The sequence below is a fragment of the Protopterus annectens genome, chromosome 2.part1, assembly GCF_019279795.1.
Source record: "Protopterus annectens isolate FY-2018-M chromosome 2.part1, PAN1.0, whole genome shotgun sequence".
NCBI classification, from domain to species: domain Eukaryota; kingdom Metazoa; phylum Chordata; order Ceratodontiformes; family Protopteridae; genus Protopterus; species Protopterus annectens.
This window is the reverse complement of record NC_056729.1, coordinates 1,877,651,267-1,877,672,151: the sequence shown is the minus strand read 5'-3', so window position 1 is coordinate 1,877,672,151 and position 20,885 is coordinate 1,877,651,267. Positions and strand designations below refer to the sequence as shown.

Genomic DNA, 20,885 nt, shown 5'->3' with positions numbered 1-20,885 from the left:
CCCAGCTGGAATCTCCTTACCATGATGGGAATAACAGAAAGCAATACAGAAACCAATCCACTTAGAAATAGTTTGTTTTGAAACAGGTTTGCCCTGAGAACCCAAAGCAAATGAAACAAACAACTGCTGAGACTGCCTGAATCCTTTAGTTCTGCTTAAATAATATCGCAACTGTCTGTGTATATCCAAAGTGTGCAAAATCTTTTCCCCTTTATTTTGGGGGTTTGCATAAAAAGTAGGCAAATGAATAGTTTGGTTTAAAGCCACACTAGAAACCACTTTAGGCATAAAGGAAGGGTTAGTACGCAAAAGATACCCTATCCTTGTGGAAAATTAAGAAAGGCTCAACCGCCATAAGGGCCTGTAATTCAGAAACCCTTCTCGCAGAGGTAATGGCCAACAAAAAAGCAGTCTTCCATGATAAATATTTCAACTCGGCCGTAGCTGCAGGCTCAAAAGGTTGTAGAGTGAGTTTCTCCAACACAAAATTGAGATCCCAAGCAGGAGTAGGAGCTCTACGTGGGGGTCTTATATTCTTTGCCCCTCTAAGGAATTGCTTAAACAAAGGATGAGAAAATAATGGTGGGTCACAGTCATAATGAGCAGAAATTGCTGCAGCATGAATCTTTATAGAGGAGAAGGACAAACCTTTGTCCAATAACTCAGTAAGGTATTGAAGAGCAACACTTAAATTAGGTTTAGAAACATCAAAGTCCTTTGCTGTACTCCAAATTAAAAATCTCCTCCATTTATCTGCGTAAACTTTCCTTGTACTAGGCCTTCTGGCCTCCAAAATAACATTCAAAACTTGTTGTGGAAGCTGAGACCCTCCAGAGTTTAAAACAGAATATGCCAGGCTGTTAGATGCAGAGACTGAAGTTTGACATTGAGTAAGTGACTGTTCTCCTGAGACAGCAGGTGAGGAATCGAAGGCAAAGGCCATGGAGGCTCCCGAACCAGACTTCTCAGTAATGGGTACCAGTGCTGTCGAGGCCAATCCGGAGCTATTAAAATCATGGTTGGCTTGTCCTGTCTGACCTTCAGGAGTACCTTTGGGAGGAGAGGCAGTGGTGGAAAGGCATATACGTGAAGATTGCTCCAATTGAATGAGAGAGCATCCACTTTCCAAGCTGTGGGATGAAACCTTTTTGTGCAAAACTTTGGCAACTGGTAATTTAGTGGAGAAGCGAACAGATCTATGTCTGGAGTTCCCCATAACACTGTCAATCTTTGAAATACATGAGGATCCAATTTCCACTCGTGGGGATCCATTATTTGTCTGCTCAACACATCTGCTAAGGAGTTCTGTGCTCCTGGCAGAAACCTTGCCTGAAGATTTAGCTGTAAACTGAGAGCAGTCTCCCACAAAATCATTGCTTGTCTGCATAGAGGGTAAGAATGTGTTCCCCCTTGCTTGTTGATGTACCACATGACAGTTGTGTTGTCTGTTTGAATCAACACCTGCCCTGGAAGAAATAAATCCTTGAAAGCTATCAATGCAAATTGGACTGCTAACATCTCCTTCAAGTTGATATGTAAATGCTGAAGTCTGGCAGGCCACGTGTCTTGTACCCATTTTCCATTTAGATGAGCTCCCCAAGCTTTGTCTGAGGCATCTGTCGTTAGAATCTGACTCGCCTCTGGTCGGGTCACAGAGAGTCCCTTTGTTTAGGTGACATTCCTGAGCCCACCACAAAAATTCCTTTTGAATGCAAGGTATTATCTGAATGAGTGTCCAAATCTTGGCAGTGTTGCGTCCATACATTTTTGAGATACCATTGTAGCTTCCTCATATGCAGTTTGGCATTGGGAAGTACCAGAATACAAGATGCCATGAACCCCAAGGCTTGAAGGACTGTCCTTGCAGTCAGCCTGGACTGACGAGACAATTGATGGAAGTAAAGAGAAAGATTCTTTTGTTTGTCCGGGGTCAAAAAGGCCATCTGGGATGCTGTATTCAGTCTCACACCCAGAAAGCACATGTCCTGAGAGGGTACTAGACTGGACTTTATTTCGTTCACAGAATACCCTAGGCATCTTAACACTGCCATCACATACTGTAGATGGTGAAGAAGTTCGTCCTTTCCTTGAGCCAGAATCAGGCAATCGTCCAAATAAGGATAGATTTGTATTCCTCTTAGCCTGAAGAAAGCTATCACTGGAGCCAGAACTTTTGTGAACACTCTGGGCGCAGTAGATAAGCCAAAGGGCAATGCAGAGAACTGATAATGAAAAGTCCCAGCCCAAAAACGCAGATACTTCCTGCAACTGGGCCTGATAGGAACATGAAGGTAAGCCTCCTTGAGATCCAGAGTCACCATCCAGTGATCTTTGCCCAGCAGAGGTAAAAGCTGTTGCAACGTCAACATTTTGAACTTGGGAATGTCCAGATATGTGTTGAGGATAGATAAATCCAAAATTGGTCTCCACGTGTTCCCTTTCTTTGGTACTAGAAACAGGCGAGAATAAAAACCTAGGCCCACTTCCGACAGAGTTGTACAGCTCCTATTTGAAGAAGTAGAGAAATCTGTTTTTGAGCCTCTAATCTTTGCTGAGGAGGAACGTCTGGCATGCCTTTGAAAGGAGGCAAAGTATGGAAATAAAACTTGTAACCTTGGTGTATGATGTCCAGTACCCATTTGTCCTGGGTAATTAAAAGCCAATTTTCCTTGAAGAGTGCCAACCTTCCTCCCAAAGGTGCTGCCAGGCAAGAAGGATCTGGCAGCTGAAAAAGTAGGTCATTGGGCCTGTTTGCGAAAGGACTGGCCCCTGCCCTCACTCGAAGATTGTGCAGGTGAACTCCATGTTCTAGATCTGAAGGAACTCTGAGCTCTGCCCCTACCACATCTAGATCTACCCCTAGACTGAGAATCAGAGGAAGGATACGTCCACCCCTTAGCAGGCCAATTCCTACTAAACTTCGGAGGCTGAACCTGCAAAAAATTTTTAACAGTCTGCATAGACTTAGCCTTTTCTTCCATTTTCTTCAAGACTGACTCCACAGGTGGACCAAACAAAACTTCAGACTGTAAAGGAGCATCCAAAATCCTTGTCTTAACATGGTCAGACAAATTCTGATCCTTAAGCCAGGCGTGCCTGCGAAGAACTGAACCAGTGGCAGCCACCCTAGAAGAGGCCTGCACAGCATCAAAACCGCACTGTAAAGAATGCTTACCCACCTGTTCAGAGACATGCACCAAATCTTGCAATTCTTTACACTCAATGCCTTCTGCCAGAGCATCCACCTTAGATTTCAATTGAGAAAGAAGAAAATTCTGATATTTCAACATATGAAACTGGCAATTCAAAGCCCTCATTGCTAAGGTAGAAGAAGTATAAACCTTCTTTCCCCATCTATCCAAAGCTCTGGCCTCTTTATCCAGAGGAACAGGATTCTTTACAACAGAGGCTTTGACACCCTTAGGTCCCTGGCTAATAGTTTCTGGGTCCGCCCTAGGACTCTTATAGAGATATTTATGAGCCTCAGGAACCCTGTAATACCTATCCGGTTTAACTGGCGCAGGAGGTAGAGAATCAGGATTAAGTGAAGCCTCTGAAAACACATCTTGCACAACATCCAGAACAGGGGGTATAGCTAAGGGCCTATGTTGAGGTAACAACAAAAATTCCCTAAGCCTTTTCCGTGAATCAGAGAAGTCCTGACCTTCCCACTTAAAATGTTCCCTCATAGAATGAAGTGTCTCAGAAAAAGAAAAATCCTCTGGAGGGGAAGCAGAAGGGGTAGAATCTTCTGCATCAGAATCAGAATAAGGAGTAAACTCCTGCAAATCCTCAGCTGAAGACTCTGAATCATCCGAAGCCTGTTCAAAACTTTCCATCTCCGGCTCCACCCTAGGCCTCTTATCAGGAGGGGGCATAGAACCTCTAATCAGAGTAATCAAATCTTCTGCCATTTTAAGTATATGCTTCTTGGGTACAGACCCTGCTGAACTAGGACTGACACCAACAGAAGCTAAACCTGACTTGCCCCTGGAAGAAACCTTGGAAACAGAAGGAGAGGGCCTAACCACCCTGGGAAGGGAGGGGAGTACAGAAACCTGAGAAGCCCCCTCAGCCTGACCTGCCTCCTGAGAGGCCACATCCTGCAAAATCAAAGTCTCCCCCTGAGACTCCAAAGAAGCCTCCGTCGGAACCACCGGTTCCACTGAAGCCTCTAAAGAACCGGCGTCCGGAACGGACGACTCATCTTGCCTGGGTTTAACCGCTTTGTCTTTGCGCTTCTTCGTGGAAGCGGGCGTCGGAGTATCCGACGGCATATTATAATTGCACCGCTTACCGAAGACCAACCTAGCACAATCTAACCTTCGCTTAATAGTGCGCTTATTAAACCTAGCACAAGAGCGACACCCGACTACGTCGTGCTCAGGCCCCAAACAAGGAATGCACAAAGAATGGTAATCCCTATGCGGTATCTGTTTCCCACAAGAAATACAATTATTCACTTTTTCTGACATCCGGTAATACACTGAGGCAAGAAAAAAACAAAATATTCCCCAACGGGGTACTTAGCCAACTTGGATTCGGTCTGAAACGCCGAACTCGAAAAATTTCAGAACGCCGAACGGCACTTGCAACGCTGCTTCTGCATCGGACCATGCGGCAAAAAAGACTGGGGATATGACGTCGGTCATGCGCTTTTGTACCCTGACGTCCTGATGTCAGTTCTAAGCGCCTTGACCGACGTCAGCCTAATTCTTTGGTATTCGGGCCGACCGAGGACAGCGGACTACCCATATGTAAGGACTGCAGCAATGTGGAATGAAGAACATCTTCCCCCAATCTTTTTCAAAAGTGCCATGGGATCCTCCACATCCACCTGAGTCAGCACCAACTCAGACAGATTGGGGGGGGGGGGGCACAGAAGATATCTGACTCAACCTTCTGGAATGTAATTTAAACTAAAATCTAAAAAGAAGAAAAAAAAACTCCTGTCCCTCCCACACAACAAGTTGAGATTAGCCTTCACACATTAAACAACCAACTGCAGCTGGCATGACCTTGTGTTCTGGAACAGTCCTTATGATAATAAATGTTCAGTACTAAAGGATTAATTACACCAGAAGCAACAACTGAAACCCCATAGGTCTTTCCTTACTGTGAGCACAGACTACATTTAGTTTAGCCAGCACTTACTGCAAAACCTTGCTTACTGCCTTTTTTTTACAAGTACTGCTTTAACAGCTTAAAAAACATTTCTCCATCAAAAAGAAAAAAAAACTTAGTCAACAATGCTGAACAACACTTTTAAGAGAAGGCAAACATTTCTATACATTTTAACATGCATTTTTTGAAAAAAAGACAAAAAAATTTCATTCCACCATTTATGGAAGGGTGTCTTTGGGGGGTTTATAATATACTATTCAGAAAAATGGAATTATGAATGTCTGCTGGTAGAGTTTTCATTACTTTGTCCTTGTTGTTTTTAACTCTTATGTATCAGTTTACTCTTCCTAAATCTGCATCTAATTCAAATACACCTACTCAGTATTACTATTAAAGTTTTATGACTGAGCTCCTCCATTTCTGGCCATGTCACTGAAGGCATCACTCCAGGCAGGCACATTGTGCAAGTTCATCACCACCCCCCCCCCCCCCATCTAAGTAGCGTACACCCTTTTAACACATGTAAGCCCTGAGCCTCCTACCTCTCCTTCATTAATGGGCCATTCTTCTGAAAAGTCTTACAACAGTTATGAACATAAAACAGGCACTATAGACCATAGTCCTTGGAGAGAGCTATTTCCCACAGGAAAGGAACTCTCTGGTTAAGTATCTGCTCAGACTTGCACAGAATAAAACCCACGCCCCCAAGGATTACCTGCAGAAGGAGCTCTCTGGCCAAGTATCTGCTCAGACTTGCACAAAATAAAATCCAGGACCCCAAGGATTACATGCAGAAGGAACTCTCTGGTTTAAGTATCTGCTTAGACTTGCACAGAATAAAACCCAGGACAGTCTTACTCCTCTTCACCAACTCCCAGACTTTAGGCTGCCCCTAGTGTCTTACCATATAATCTAGCTGTCCACTGTGTCCTACCATATGGTCAGGCTGCTGACCACCTTGTATGCAGTAGTTAAGGCCTTACCTGTCTTTTTCTACCCATGCTTTGCTTACCACTCCTCTCTCTGCCGGACTTAAGTCCCTGTCACTTTACTCAGTCTATCATCATCTTCTACCTCTTACTTCTTTTATAAAGAACAGTGTGGTTTCCTTATCAAAGAACAATGCTATTCCCCTTCCAGGCCAGTTACCTATTAGTATAGCAGGATATGCCATTCTTGCCACCCCCTCCTTCTGACATAGCACATTGCTAGGTTTTATAACTGCCTCCATCTCTGTTTGGCTCAATATCACCAACCATTTTTTTTATTTGACAGTCGTGACATCTGCATAGCAAGAAGGTGTTTCACTAGGATCATGAGACAGCCTCCCACCACCACTATCATGGGCTTTATCAGTCTGAATATCAAAATCTCCCACAAATCACTTTTAACTGCCCTCCCCATAACAGCACATCACCACTGTGTTCACTTTCTTTACCAAAGACAACGAAACAAAGGCTGACCCTCTGTAACCTGTCCTCCTGCATTAACAAGACAGAAATAGCTTTCCACTGCACCCTGACTTCCTTACTCCGCAAAGAGAAAAGGCAGCCTTTCCTTCTACCACATTAACAGTGCCCACTTCCACTTTTAACATGCCAAAAATCTCTTTCAAGCCAGCAGATGCAGTAATTACTCAGCAAGTGACTACCTTGCCTGGGCTCCAAGGCACTCACCCATTTCATTTTTAATTTTCCCTTAATACTCTTCTACATAGGTGTTCAGAATTAGAACTTAAGTAAGGGAAGAAAAAGTACACGCATGTGGAGTAAGAGGACAAAGTAACAGCAGGCAGCCTGGAAAAATCTAATTAAACCTGTCAGTTCCTTTTCGATATAAATTCTTTCTACTGAATCTAGTCAGCCATACAATCTCAATACATTATCTCAATGAAACAAAATAACTTCAAACAAACCTCCAACTCACTTATAAAGTGGCTTAACTCCAACCAACTATTCCTTAACACTTCTAAAATAAAAGCCATCCTCAAAACATTAAAAAACCTCTCTAAGCCCACCTCTACCCTTGACAAAGAGCCTTAACATTCCTATTTAAACAGACATTTCATTTAAATTACTTAAACCATCTGGCATGATCAGTCCTTTAACTTTCAGCTCCATACTGAGAAAAAAAAAATTAAGAAAAACAACCATCTTCTACGTCTGGGTCAGAATGCCGTAGGGGAAAGAATTCTGCTTGCTCAAATAAAAAAATGGACTCCCACTAATTTTAGCAGCATCAGTTAAGTACAAAACTGCCTTGCAAACAGTATTCAACAAATTTGCATCATTTATGACCCTGTTCCCAGGCAGGAACAACACACTGCTTATCAGCAAAGCCTACGTGTTACTGGTGAAACAAAGAGCCAAACTCCTGCTAGGTACTCGGCTCATCAAAATACTGCAGTCTGAAAATTCCACCCCTCTAGCTGCAAACTAACAATAAAAACACCCTCCAATAACTTCAGAAATAATTTTCCTTCAGGGTCAAGTCTACAAACTCCCACAGTAAAACGTAAAATACAGCAGCCAAAGCTTCTCTATTCTGGTACCAAAATGCTGGACTCGAATACCATGAACGGTACTCAGTTACAAACCTAAATTTATACCATCAAACATTTGTTGGTGGGATAGGTTCCTAACTCAGCCTATTTCTAGACCATGGAAAATGTTACTACTACAGGTCAAGCAAAGTATTCCTTTACCTGCCACGAAGGTAGGATGAATAGATACACATCTACATCAGGATTATGTATGTCTCCGTTTAATTTGGGAGGTGAGCACTATTACATATTCATAAAGGGTGACGAGAGCTTTTAAGAGTATCTAATTTAAGTGTCCATGGCTATGCATTGTATGGTCCAGGTGGTTACTTGCTTAGTACTGTTCCTATGTTCTTACCACGTCTTCTCAAACATCTAGGTTACAATAAATGTCATACTCTCCTCAAACATCTTTCGTTAAAAGCAAGCCCACTGCAAATGCCTAGCCCCTGTGGGCACATCATCTTTCCTATTATTACAATGACATTCCAGCATACTTGGTTCATAAGAATTTGTTCATTTTAGCCTGCTGGACCCTGCAATGTACGTGTTACATAATTTTCTTTTTTTTTTAGTGTACATCTATACAACTCGGTTAGTTCTTGCTCCTCTTACAACTGTCATACTCAAGACTTTTATATCTTTTTGTTATCCTGTTCACACTCAATGTATTTTAAAACTCACAATGTGCATCTACTGATCTAACCTGCAAATGGTCTACTATGGTCAAGTGTTCTAAAGCCAGGTTACAAATAAAAAAAATTATCACAATGATGCCATTCACTACAGATTTGGTCATCTCATAGCCGAAACAGACATTAGCTTGCTGTGTGACATACAGGGCTAGAACCTTGACTATGACCCAGCAGACCAGGGTTTGAGTGGTGGCACTGAAGAAGCTAGCTTGGGAGAGGAAGGAGTGAAGAGACATTCTCCACTATCCCTCTCCTACAGGATAGTGTGAAGGGGTGTGTCTTAGGATGAAACACCGCAGTGGACAGCAAGGACTTGGCTAGAACTGTCTACTCAAAATGAAAGGCCCGGGCTGCATAAGGAGCTATATCACTCACAGAAGTAGGTAACTGCCTTACACTGCAGTCACTGCAAGGCCCTCCTCTAAGCTCTTATACAACCCTTCATGGAATGTTAGGGCTACAAACAGAACTCCCCATTCCTACCTGTATGGTGCCCTGTGCTATCAGCATTTGTTCTAAAGGGGATAAAGGGGGCTTGTAATGACCAGCAAATGAATGGCAGATGCTTGGGAGACGACAACACTGTAAATATTAATCAATAGGGGTGAATATAACAATGACAGCCATATTTGTTTTTTTTCCTCCAAACATCTTTATTAAATTTTCACATATGACAAAGGCAATCTTGCATTTATATAAATGAAAAACAAACAAAGTGATCACTTTAGTTGCAAACAGTTTTCCTCATAGACACCACTGAAACACCTGTAGTTGCAAACATTATACATCACTTATAAACCACACACATTGTCAGTTAAGCCTTACACGGCTCACTGAAATCCTGCTTCTTAAACCTCGTTCCTGCTTTCCATTATATTGTTCAAACAATTCCCATTTTTTCCTGTGTAGTTTGCTCCTTCCCTTTTTTAAAGAACCCATTTCCAGGTGTTTTATCTCTGTTACTATATTCATTTCTTCTAGTAAAGCTGCTCTAGAGTTTGATTTCCATTTTCTATCAGCCACCATAAGTAGACTTAGCAAGGCTTTACTATGTCTAGGCCATCAAAGTGATGTCTTTTTGGAAGGTAAGGTTACCTAGGTTCATAGGTTCATAGGTTCATACTAGGCTATCTGCCCGAGGGCATTTACAAGCCTAGCCCATAGTTTTGTGGCTTACGCCACCCCTTTAGTATGGGGAACTATACCCATTATTTTGCTGTGCCTCTGTTGAGCAGTGACACTGAGGTAATCCCTGGGGTATAATCTGCGATCTCCCATCCACTGGTCAAGATTTCTCTTGAACAAGGCCAGCGAGGTGCTCTGCCTCACATATACCGGGATTTTATTCCACAGCATAGGGAGTCTTTGGGTGATGAATCTATCCCTCCAGCACGTCCTATTAATAGCTGTGTCGAGGTTTAAGTCTCCCGCCCTTGTGACTCTGACGGATCTAGATTTTTTGAGGTGAAGCATATTCATCAAATCTGGGTTTGACATGGCCTTGTATGTTAGGCAAAGGTCACCTCTGAGCAAGCGTGGCGACTGAATAGAGCTGGAGTTCTTTCAGTCGGGCAGCATAGGACAGATGTTTGAGACCCTTTATCCTTTTGGTGAGGAACTTTTGTGGCCTCTCCAGCTGCTGCAAGTGTCGGGTCAGATACATTCCGAATGGGGCATTGTACTCAATCATTGGTCTGATGAGTGATGAGTATAGGGAGACTATGACCTCCCTTGATCTAGATGAGAATCCCTTCATGATAAGGTGGGCAATGTAGAAGGTCTTCCTAACTACTTTAGCTACATGGGTGTCGAATGACAGCCTACTATCAACCTGGGTCCCCAGGTCCCTGATAACTTCTTCTGTGCTCAGTGGATTGCCACCTATTTGGTAGCTAGGGGTAACCTTGTTTTTCGAAGGGTATGACTATGCATTTTTGGCATTTAACTTTAGGCCATGGCTCTGGCACCAGTTATCCATTTCTGTGAGACCCTTCTGAAGGATATCTGTGTCAGATGTGTTTTCTACTATGGCCCAGTTTGCAGTCATCTGCAAACTTTGTCAGCCATAACCCTCCTGTGTTTGCTTGTACTTTGGAAAAGTAGATGCCAAACAAGAGTGGGCCCAGGACTGAGCCCTGTGGTACACCACTTGTGACAGGCTTTGAGTCTGACATGGCGCCAGCAACTCTGACCCTGTGGGTTCTGTCACTCAGCCAGTTTGCAACCCATCTTGTGATGTATGGGTTAACATTTAAGCTGATGAGTTTTTCAATGATACCCGAGTGGGGTATTGTATCGAAGGCCTTCGCCAGATCGAGGTAGGCTGTATGGACTGCCTTTCCCTCATCAATAGCTTTGGTGACTGTTTCAAAAAAGTCAACCAAGTTTAGAAGGCATGATCTGCCTTTGACAAAGCCAAACTGGGATGGATCCAAAGTCTGCAAATTCCCTATGTCTTTATTTATGAGGTCCATTATGATCCTCTCCATGGCTTTGCAGATAAGGCTTGTCAAGCTAATGGGCCGGTAATTTCCAGGGTCGGTGGAGGCACCGCCTTTGTGAAGTGGGACCACAGTTGCAGTGCGCCACTCCCTGGGTACGTATCCAAAGGTAAGACTATGATTAAACAGCTGTCCTAGCTGTGGGTTTAATTCCTCGTTGAGTTCGTGGAGCACACAGCCGGGGACACCATCAGGTCCCATGGATGCTGTGTTTTTTGCTTTGGAGAGAGCAGTTCTCACTTGGGCGTGGAGATGCCATTTAACTGCCTTTTGTCCTTTTTTGTTGTGGGAGGTTCATTTTCTTTCAATCATCTTTATTAAATTTACACATATGACAAAGGGAATTGTTCCCACAATTCCCATTATTTCCTGTGTACTTTGCTCCTTCCCTTTTCTGAAGATCCCAATTCCAGTTGTTTTATATCTGTTACTATAGTCACTGCTTCTAGTAAGGTTAGTCTACACTTTGATTTCCATTTTCTAGTAATTACTTTTTTTGGCAGTCACCATAATTAGACTCAGTAAGGCTTTACTATGTCTAGGCAATTCTGAGTCTGTAGCATAACTCAAAAAAATCATCTCCCCAGTCAGTCTAATCTGCTCACCCAACATCTCCAACAGAGCAGTCTGCAGGGAATCCCAAAATTCTGTCATCTAATCACACTCCCAAAAATATATGTTCCCAGCTACCTCTTTCTTGCCCGTCACACCTCCAACATTTGCTACCCACCTGAGGAAAAATTCCTTGGAGTCTACTTGGGGTATACAAATACCTATGTAAACATTTCCAGGCAAAGATCCTAAATCTTCTAGATCTTTTTGCATATTTGGGAGATATACATATATCCCCCCGTTGTCTCTTTGTGAATTGCTTATCCAGCCTCTTTCTCCAATCCTTTCTCAGCTCCTCTGATAGATTATTATAATTATCATACAATATTTTATATGCTTTACTAATTATTCCTTTAATGGCAGCTTCTGTTCTAGATTCTATTAAAAACTCTCCCAGTGCTGGTCTTTCATTTAGGAGCCCCCTATTTCTTTCTCTCTGCCTATACTCTGATACCAATACTTGTTAGGGAAGGCAATCTCTAACCTGTAGTCTAAATAAATTCCTGTCCTCTTCCATTCTATTACCTTTCCCTTTCTAGTTATTTGCTCCCAATACCTTGGTTCCTTTGCCAGTTTTCTCCAATAAATTCCAGCCCCCTTTTGCCTATTATCTGTATCCCTGACCACAGTCAAACCTATCAGCAAATTCTCTTTTCTCCATTCTCATGCTGGTTTGGTTCTTAGAATACTCCCTGCTATTTTATGAATATAATACACTGAGTTTGGTTGTTCTCATTAAGTGTCTGCATCTAAAATTCCAATCTCTCCTTATTTCTTGATCTTCCTCCCTGTGTCAGCATCATTCCTTTCCACTCTGAATTATAGTATTCTGCTTGTGCTATGTACAAGAGCCTTAACTGTGTTGCTCTAAAATACCCCCTCAAATTAGGTAATCCTAGTCCACCTTGTTCTGTTGGTAGAATCAGCCTATCCCATTTGACCCTTGCTGTCTTCCCTTACCAGACAAAATCCTTCAACTCTTTTTTAATTGCTATTCACAACTTCTCCAGTTGATAAAAGTATGCCTGAGCTGTGTATAACACAAAAGGGACTAAAAACATTTTAATAGCTTGTATCTTAGTATCCATATAACAAAACTTCCAGTTTTTCAATTTTTGTAATATCGTCTGTTTAGTCTATTTACACATATCCTTAGTTGCCACAAGAGTCCTTTCTAATCCCTTACACCTAAATACTTCATTTTATTATGTCCCCATAAATCTGGACATTGTTGGACCAATTTGTGTGTGGGTATATAATTTACCGCTATTGACTTTGTTTTAGCTTCATTCATTTTGTATCCTGAGAAGATATGAAACTGTCTTAAAATGTTCCACAACACTAATGTCCCTGTCTAGTTTTGTCATGTATAAAATATCATCTGCAAATAGAGCCAGCTTTTCCTGAATACCATACCAATTATATCCTTGAATTTCTGAGTCCCTTATTTTCTTTGCCAGTGGTTCTAAATATAATGCAAACAACAAAGGGGATGCGGGCAACCCCGCCTGAATCCTCTACTCAAGAAGAAATCATCGGAGAGGACCACACCCACTTTAATTTGGGCCTCAAATCCATCATATGTTCTTCTAATCAACCTTATAATTGCATCAGGGAAAACAAATGCTTCCATTGCCCTGCTCATGAAGTCACAGTCTACTCTGTCAAATGCTTCCACTGCCCTGCTCATGACGTCCCAGTCTACTCTGTCAAATGCTTCCATTGCCCTGCTCATGAAGTCACAGTCTACTCTGTCAAATGCTTCCACTGCCCTGCTCATGAAGTCACAGTCTACTCTGTCAAATGCTTCCACTGCCCTGCTCATGAAGTCACAGTCTACTCTGTCAAATGCTTCCACTGCCCTGCTCATGAAGTCACAGTCTACTCTGTCAAATGCTTCCACTGCCCTGCTCATGAAGTCCCAGTCTACTCTGTCAAATGCTTCCACTGCCCTGCTCATGAAGTCACAGTCTACTCTGTCAAATGCTTCCACTGCCCTGCTCATGAAGTCACAGTCTACTCTGTCAAATGCTTCCACTGCCCTGCTCATGACGTCCCAGTCTACTCTGTCAAATGCTTCCACTGCCCTGCTCATGACGTCCCAGTCTACTCTGTCAAATGCTTCCACTGCCCTGCTCATGAAGTCCCAGTCTACTCTGTCAAATGCTTCCATTGCCCTGCTCATGAAGTCACAGTCTACTCTGTCAAATGCTTCCATTGCCTGCTCATGAAGTCACAGTCTACTCTGTCAAATGCTTCCACTGCCCTGCTCATGAAGTCCCAGTCTACTCTGTCAAATGCTTCCACTGCCCTGCTCATGAAGTCACAGTCTACTCTGTCAAATGCTTCCACTGCCCTGCTCATGAAGTCACAGTCTACTCTGTCAAATGCTTCCACTGCCCTGCTCATGACGTCCCAGTCTACTCTGTCAAATGCTTCCACTGCCCTGCTCATGAAGTCACAGTCTACTCTGTCAAATGCTTCCACTGCCCTGCTCATGAAGTCACAGTCTACTCTGTCAAATGCTTCCATTGCCCTGCTCATGAAGTCACAGTCTACTCTGTCAAGTGCTTCCATTGCCCTGCTCATGAAGTCACAGTCTACTCTGTCAAGTGCTTCCATTGCCCTGCTCATGAAGTCACAGTCTACTCTGTCAAATGCTTCCATTGCCTGCTCATGAAGTCACAGTCTACTCTGTCAAATGCTTCCATTGCCCTGCTCATGAAGTCACAGTCTACTCTGTCAAATGCTTCCACTGCCCTGCTCATGAAGTCACAGTCTACTCTGTCAAATGCTTCCACTGCCCTGCTCATGAAGTCACAGTCTACTCTGTCAAATGCTTCCATTGCCCTGCTCATGAAGTCACAGTCTACTCTGTCAAATGCTTTCTCTGCATCAAGACCCACCAATAAAAGTGGCACTTTCTTACATTCTGCTTCTCTCTGGATCATCAGTGTTCTGTTAATATTGTCAAATGTTTGTGCCCCCCCCCCCACACACAAAACCATACTGATCCATATCTATCAATTTTGGTATCACTTTTGCCATTCTTTTAGACATTACAAACACTTTATAATCATGAAGCTGGATCTGATGGATCTTTACTCTCTTTAAGTATTAATGTTACCACCGCCTTCTTCCAGGATGCTGGTACTTCTTAGTAAACAAAACCTTCCAAATCTTCATCAGTTTTTCCCTTCTAACTTCCAAACTTCCGCAGGAATACCATCTATTCCTGGGGACTTTCCTGTAGATTGGCTATACATAGTCATATGATAGCCACATTTGTTGTTCATTGTGTTATGGTGTTAGGTGAGGAAAACACTAAATCCAGTAATAAAATTAAGGTAGCATTTCATTTCACCACAATGTACTTCTTTAACTTGCTGGATTTTCACCTTTTCCACCATTCTTTACCTAGTCACTGTATCAAGCCCCGAGCCTGCACTGGCTTGTCAAAATATGTTCTCCTTCTGTACATGTCTTAAACTTCCTTATGAGAAGTACAAAGTTTGTCTTTTTAGATGCCTTCTCCTCCTCCCCTTAACATGTCCTTCCTCTCACCCTTCTGTACTACTCCTCTGTTTTTCACTTCATATTCCATTGTCTTCCATCTATTCTGTCCTACTGTTGCTCCTTAATCCTCAGATTTTTCCCGGATCTCCTCTGAATCCAGCACTGCATAAAGTTGTAAACAGTCAAAAGCTGACTTGCACTTGTGTTTACTATCAGAAATACACATATGATACACTGTCCTGCCTTTATCCCAACCTCTTCTACCACTATGCTTCATTCATTTCTTATTCCTTGTCCTCTTCATTCTGTTCCCTTTCCCCTCTGATGCTTATATCTTAACCCTTGTCTGTTCGCTAACTTCTGTGAATAGTACATACATAAAACTGTGGATATATTACATTGGCCCTGCAACAGTTAATGGTCAAGACATATGTACCTAAAAGATTTTTATAATTTTCTACTCACAGTTCTCTTTTCTTCCACCACACAGTGTTTTGTTCACTCAGAGTAGGATCTTGCAATGAGTGTAGTAGTGTGGAGCAGCTACCCACTTCTGACAGTTACGCAGCCCTGTCCTCTCATTCTGAGTAGACAGCTGAAGGCAAGTCCTCACTGTCCGCTGTGGTATTTCATCCCATGACACAGCCCTTCATATACCTTTGCAGGAGAGGGGCAGGTGATAAAGCCTCTTCACTTCTCTCTCTCCCTAGATGGTTTCTCCAGTACCACCATTTGAAACCATGTCTGCTGGGTCACAGTCAAGGGTCTAGAACTGTTCTACTTACATTAAGGGTCCATATGCGTTTTGCACTACTTTAACTAAACTTTAATACAAACACAAACCATAATGTACATTACAATGTTCAAGTATTATAATGCATTTATTTACCTTGCTGTAACATTCTGAATTATTTTATGTGATTTTTATCTTGTTGAGAATTTTTCCCCAGACCTCTAATGTAAATTGGCTTTGCTCCCATGTAATTTCCTAGTCGGCAAATAAGCAATTAAACATTTAAGAAATTGTGAAAATAAAATAAATTGCATACAGTATTTATCAATTTAAAACAGTCAAAAAGGCCAATGAAGAAGTGAAACGCATTGTAGGGAATGCTAGTTTCAGACATGAAAAAGAAGTGAGCAAAGCTGTGCAGTGTACTTTTTTATATAGCTGGCTCCTTGTAATGGCCACACCTTAAACCTGCAGGTTATTTAGATTCACTATGGATGTTCCACTGTTAAAAAGGAGCAGGTCAGATGTCAGCCCCATTAACTGCACACCTTCCTTCAGCAATGATCTTTATGACCAACATGTATTAGTGCCATACAGAATACTAACTTCTCATATGTATAGTTACAAAACTGATTTTCTGTTTGTTGTAAATTATACAAATTACAATTTTTCCTGCACTATTCTATTGGTTTTCTTACCTTTACAAATTCTGGAGATGGGAAAGTGGTAAAATCACAAGGCACACCTGCACCTTCACGCTGTATTACTGTGTCTCTCATTACTTCACCCTGAAAAAATAAAACAGAAAATTAAAACAACATAGAATGCAGTTAACTTAACTTATAATGCACAAGCATGCCAGTGAAAATGCTTCTGGATATCGTGATCTAATTTCCATTATTTCCTGTCCATGCAATACAGCCAGAAGATGAGATGGCCAGGGAGCCAGTTCAGGTGTAACGAGCAGTGTGATAAAACATGATGTTATGTGATCCTATCTCGCCTACATTCTGACTGATGGGTTCGGAGCCGATCCCTCGGCTCCGACTCGGCACGCTTATGCCAAAGAGCGAAGTCTCTTATTGGCTGAGCTTACTATATCCCAGGATGCACCACTACCATTCCCCCAGATCTCGTTTGCCGCTAACTAGTGAAGACGTGGTCTCGAGCTGGCTGAGCTAAGTAGTGATTATTTTCACTAACTTTCTGTCAGGAATTTCTTTATTCTTCAACAAAAAAGCTGTTTTAACAGCTATCTTGTGTTTTGAATGTGTTTGGAGGAATTTACTTGGTAAATTCTTGTGTTGTGAGTGTTGTTTGACTAGAAGTACCTCTTGTGTGGAAAGGCCTTTCCCGGTCTTTTTGTTTGTTAGGTGACTTCTGTTTTATTTAGGGATCTCGGATCCTTTATACTGGTGATAGTTCTCTTTCTTTAAAAAGAAGCAGACAAAGCAAAGAAAATATTTTCTGTCATAGTTACAGTGTTTGCACTGTGTTTGGCTAGTTCACTGAATAATTTACCGGAATGTCTCAGGTTCCTAGGCCTTCAGGCTTTAAAAAGTGCACCAAGTGCAACTGTAAAATGTCTATAACAGATGACCACTCTCTCTGTGTTTATTGTTTGGGTGCAAAACATTTGCAGGAGTCATGTAGCGTGTGCCACGCTTTTTCCTCGAGGGTCCTCCAAGAGAGGAAAAATAAGCTTATTTTAAAAGGCCTCGTAAAACCATCCTTTGATGAAGCATTAGCATCCTCTCCTTCTCCTGCTAAAAAGAAAAGGGCGTCGGCTCCGACCAGTCCGTTGGAGCCGACCGCCAAAAGACTTAGGCAGGCTTCTCCTTCGGCTCCACGGACTTCGGAGCCGAGGGTGGAACGGTCTGCCTCGATGCCTCCAGTCTCGACTCCTCTGACCTCGGAGCCGACGGCTGGAGCATCGAGAGGCGGGTCTCCTTCATCGGCTCCACTGATCTCGGAGCCGATGAAGGTTGTCCGCTCAGACACTTCCTCCTCGGCGCCGAAGTCCTCTTCGGCACCGATAGAAATTGGGTTGGCCGCTCCTTCGGCGCTGATAGTTGTCGAGTCGCCTCGGAGCCGGTCCCATAGTCCCTCGGAGCCGTTGGAGGGACCTACTCGGGCCCGTTCGGTCTCTTCCAAATCATCAAAAATGTCAGATTTGGATATAGACAGGGTGCTCCAAAGACTGTTCCAGTCCCCAGTCTTTCAAAAACTTGTTTCGGCTCCGACCCAATTGGCTTCGGAGCCGATAGCCCACTCCATTGCCATTCCTCCTCCGACCGCTTCGGCTCCATTGGAGCAGGTGCTGCTGGAGCCAGTAGAGATCCTAGGGTCAGTTTCGACCCTTACTCCAACCCCGGCCTTCGGGTCCGAGTTTAGCACGCGGACTTCTTCGGCCGGACCCGGGGGTGATGTTTCTGGACCAATGTTGTCGGTCCCGAGCCTCCCTCTCGGTGCTTCGGCCGCGGGACTTCCGCCTGCTATCATGGCTCCGGAGACCGGACACTCCCAGGATTCTGGGGGTCCGGCTTTCAGAGCTATGAGGAGTGCCTTGGCCAAGTCTTCTTCGGCCATCTCTTCGGTTTTACCAGCACCTTCCCTGGGCATGGAGACTGGGTCTTTGGCAGTTCCTCTGTCTCTAGGCAGCGGAGCCCCGGGGCCTGAGGTTACCCCCACTGGGGGTTCCCCTCCTCCTGAGGGTTCTTCGGAGTTGTCTTCGGAGGAGCCCCCAAGGAAGAGATCGTGCAAGAGGAAGCACGTGGACTCCCCCGAGTCTCTTACATCGGACACTGATCTTGATGATGCGGAGGGGTCCCCAAAGTCGTCCTCGGATGATGTCTCATTTGCAGACATTCTAGAGATCCTTAAGCAACGAGGCGGCTGGATTTCCAAACCCCCCTCCGCTGATGAGTCAGTGCTTCTCAAGGCCTTCGGGGCTCAGCCCTCCGCCTCCTGGGTGTCTCCGCCCTTCGACGAGCTCCTGGATTTGGTTTGTCGGAGGGCGTGGGAACATCCAGATTCTGTGGAACCAGTGCCTTCTCGCCCTAACAAATTTTTGTCTGCCCCACCCGAGAAGGAGTTCTTGACGAAAGGCGTGGCTGTAGATGCCATGGTGGTGGCATCTGCTACACAGCAGGACGTGGCAGAGGCTTCAACGTCTGTCCATCCTCCTAATAAGGAGTCTAGGAGCATGGACCGGTATGGGAAGCGCACCCTGACTTCAGCGGCCTTTACTCTAAGGTCCCTGAATTATTTGGCACATTTCACCAGACTGCAGAGGGATCTGGTCAAGGAACTGTCAGACTCCCTCTCAGGTAACCTACCTGAGCACCTAGCCCAGTCGGTTAGCTCTCAGTTGGCTATCCTTACCTCGATTTCTAACTCGTCCATGAGGCTCATTTCATATGCGGCCGAAGGGGCGGGCAGAGCGGCAGGCACAGGCGTGGCTCTACGGAGACAAGCCTGGCTCCGTTAATGTCATTTCGGAGGCCTTCAAGTCTTCCTTCGCCGACGCTCCCTTTGATGGGTCCTCGTTGTTTGGACCCAAGGTAAAAGACACTCTTACCCGCTGTGAGCAAGAGGGAAAAACTTTATCTGCCGTAGGAGCACGTTATTCCACTCCCTTTCGGCCTTATCCCAAGGCTAAAAGAGGAGGGAAGATGTGGTTCCGCAAATCACAGAAGTTCTTTCCTCAACAGCAGGAAGATTCCCCTTCCAGAGGCAGAGGACGGGGAAATTTTTCGGGGAGACGCTGTCCCAGAGGCGGCAGAGGGCCCCGCAACACTGGAGACCGCGAGTCCTTTCGTGGCTCTTCAGACTCCCACACTTCATGAGGGACTGCCCGGCTGTGCTGCTCCGGAGCCAGTCGGGTGCCGTTTTGCCAAGCACCTAAAAGCCTGGGAATCTATTACTCAGGACAGATGGGTGCTTCGGATTATTGCCGGAGGTTACACCATTCCCTTCACACACTCTCCCCCACCGTCCAAGAAAATCCCGGACCCACCACCCAGTCAAAGGGAAATTGCAGCCGCAGAAGCTTCAAAGCTGCTAGAAAAAGGAGTCATCCAACCGGTCCCCACAAACCAGATTGGATCCGGAAATTACTCGAGGTTCTTTTTAGTGCCAAAAAAGACAGGGGACCTGAGACCCATTTTGGATCTCAGCAAACTAAACCAGTCCGTCAGGAAGTCCAAATTCCGAATGGTCACTCTGCAATCCATTCTCCCATTGTTGGAGAAGGATGTTTGGATGTGCTCCATAGATCTCAAGGACGCCTATTATCACATTCCGATACATCAGGCGTCCAGGAGGTATCTGCGCTTCAGCCTGGGAGACAGTCATTTCCAATTCTGTGCTCTGCCCTTTGGTCTCACCACAGCCCCCAGGGTGTTCACCAAGTGTTTGGCAGTAGTGACTGCTCGCCTGAAGAGTCTCGGATTCCAAGTGTCTCCTTATCTGGACGACTGGCTCCTGACTGCCGCCACCAGGCATCTACTACTAGAGAACCTACAAGCCACCATCTCCCTGGGTGCTTCCCTGGGAATTACATTCAACTGGTCAAAGTCTGTCTTGCTGCCCTCTCAGCGCTTAAGATTCATAGGAGCAGAGATAGACTCAAAATTGATGCGAATCTTCCTTCCTTTAGAAAGGATACAAACATTACAAGGTCAAGTCCTAGCCCTGCTTCAAAAATCCAAAGCCCCAGCCAGGTTGGTCCTACAACTCTTAGGTTCAATGTCTGCCACGGTTCTTCTAGTTCCTCTGGCAAGATTGCACATGAGGATTCTTCAGTGGCTGTTATCGACACAATGGTCCTTTCAAGATCTTCCCCTCAATCACCTCATACTGATTACAGAAACGTGCAAACGGGACCTCCGCTGGTGGCTTCAGTCATCCAATCTGAACCAGGGAAGACCTTTTGTTATACCCCCTCCGGTGGCCACCTTGACAACGGACGCCTCCCAGACGGGGTGGGGGGGGCATTGTCTGGGCAGGTCAGTTCAGGGTTCTTGGCTTCCGAACGAGACATTACTCCACATCAATGTGTTGGAAATGAGGGCTGTACTACTCTCCCTTCAGGCCCTTCACAAGTTTCTCCCTCAAGGCATTATTGCGATCCAAACAGACAACATGTCAGTGGTCTGGTA

General features: G+C 44.3%; 1 protein-coding gene across 7 annotated transcripts in view; it reads right to left on the bottom strand.

Moving 5' to 3' along the window:
- The window catches only part of DCTN1 (dynactin subunit 1), a 1,835,652-nt gene that overhangs the window by 95,870 nt on the left and 1,718,897 nt on the right, over positions 1-20,885 (bottom strand). For all 7 annotated transcript variants that reach the window (XM_044063298.1, XM_044063299.1, XM_044063300.1 and 4 more), the window contains one exon: positions 16,422-16,511. In XM_044063298.1, the coding sequence (XP_043919233.1) occupies positions 16,422-16,511 (90 nt within the window). The remainder of the gene's footprint in view (positions 1-16,421; positions 16,512-20,885) is intronic.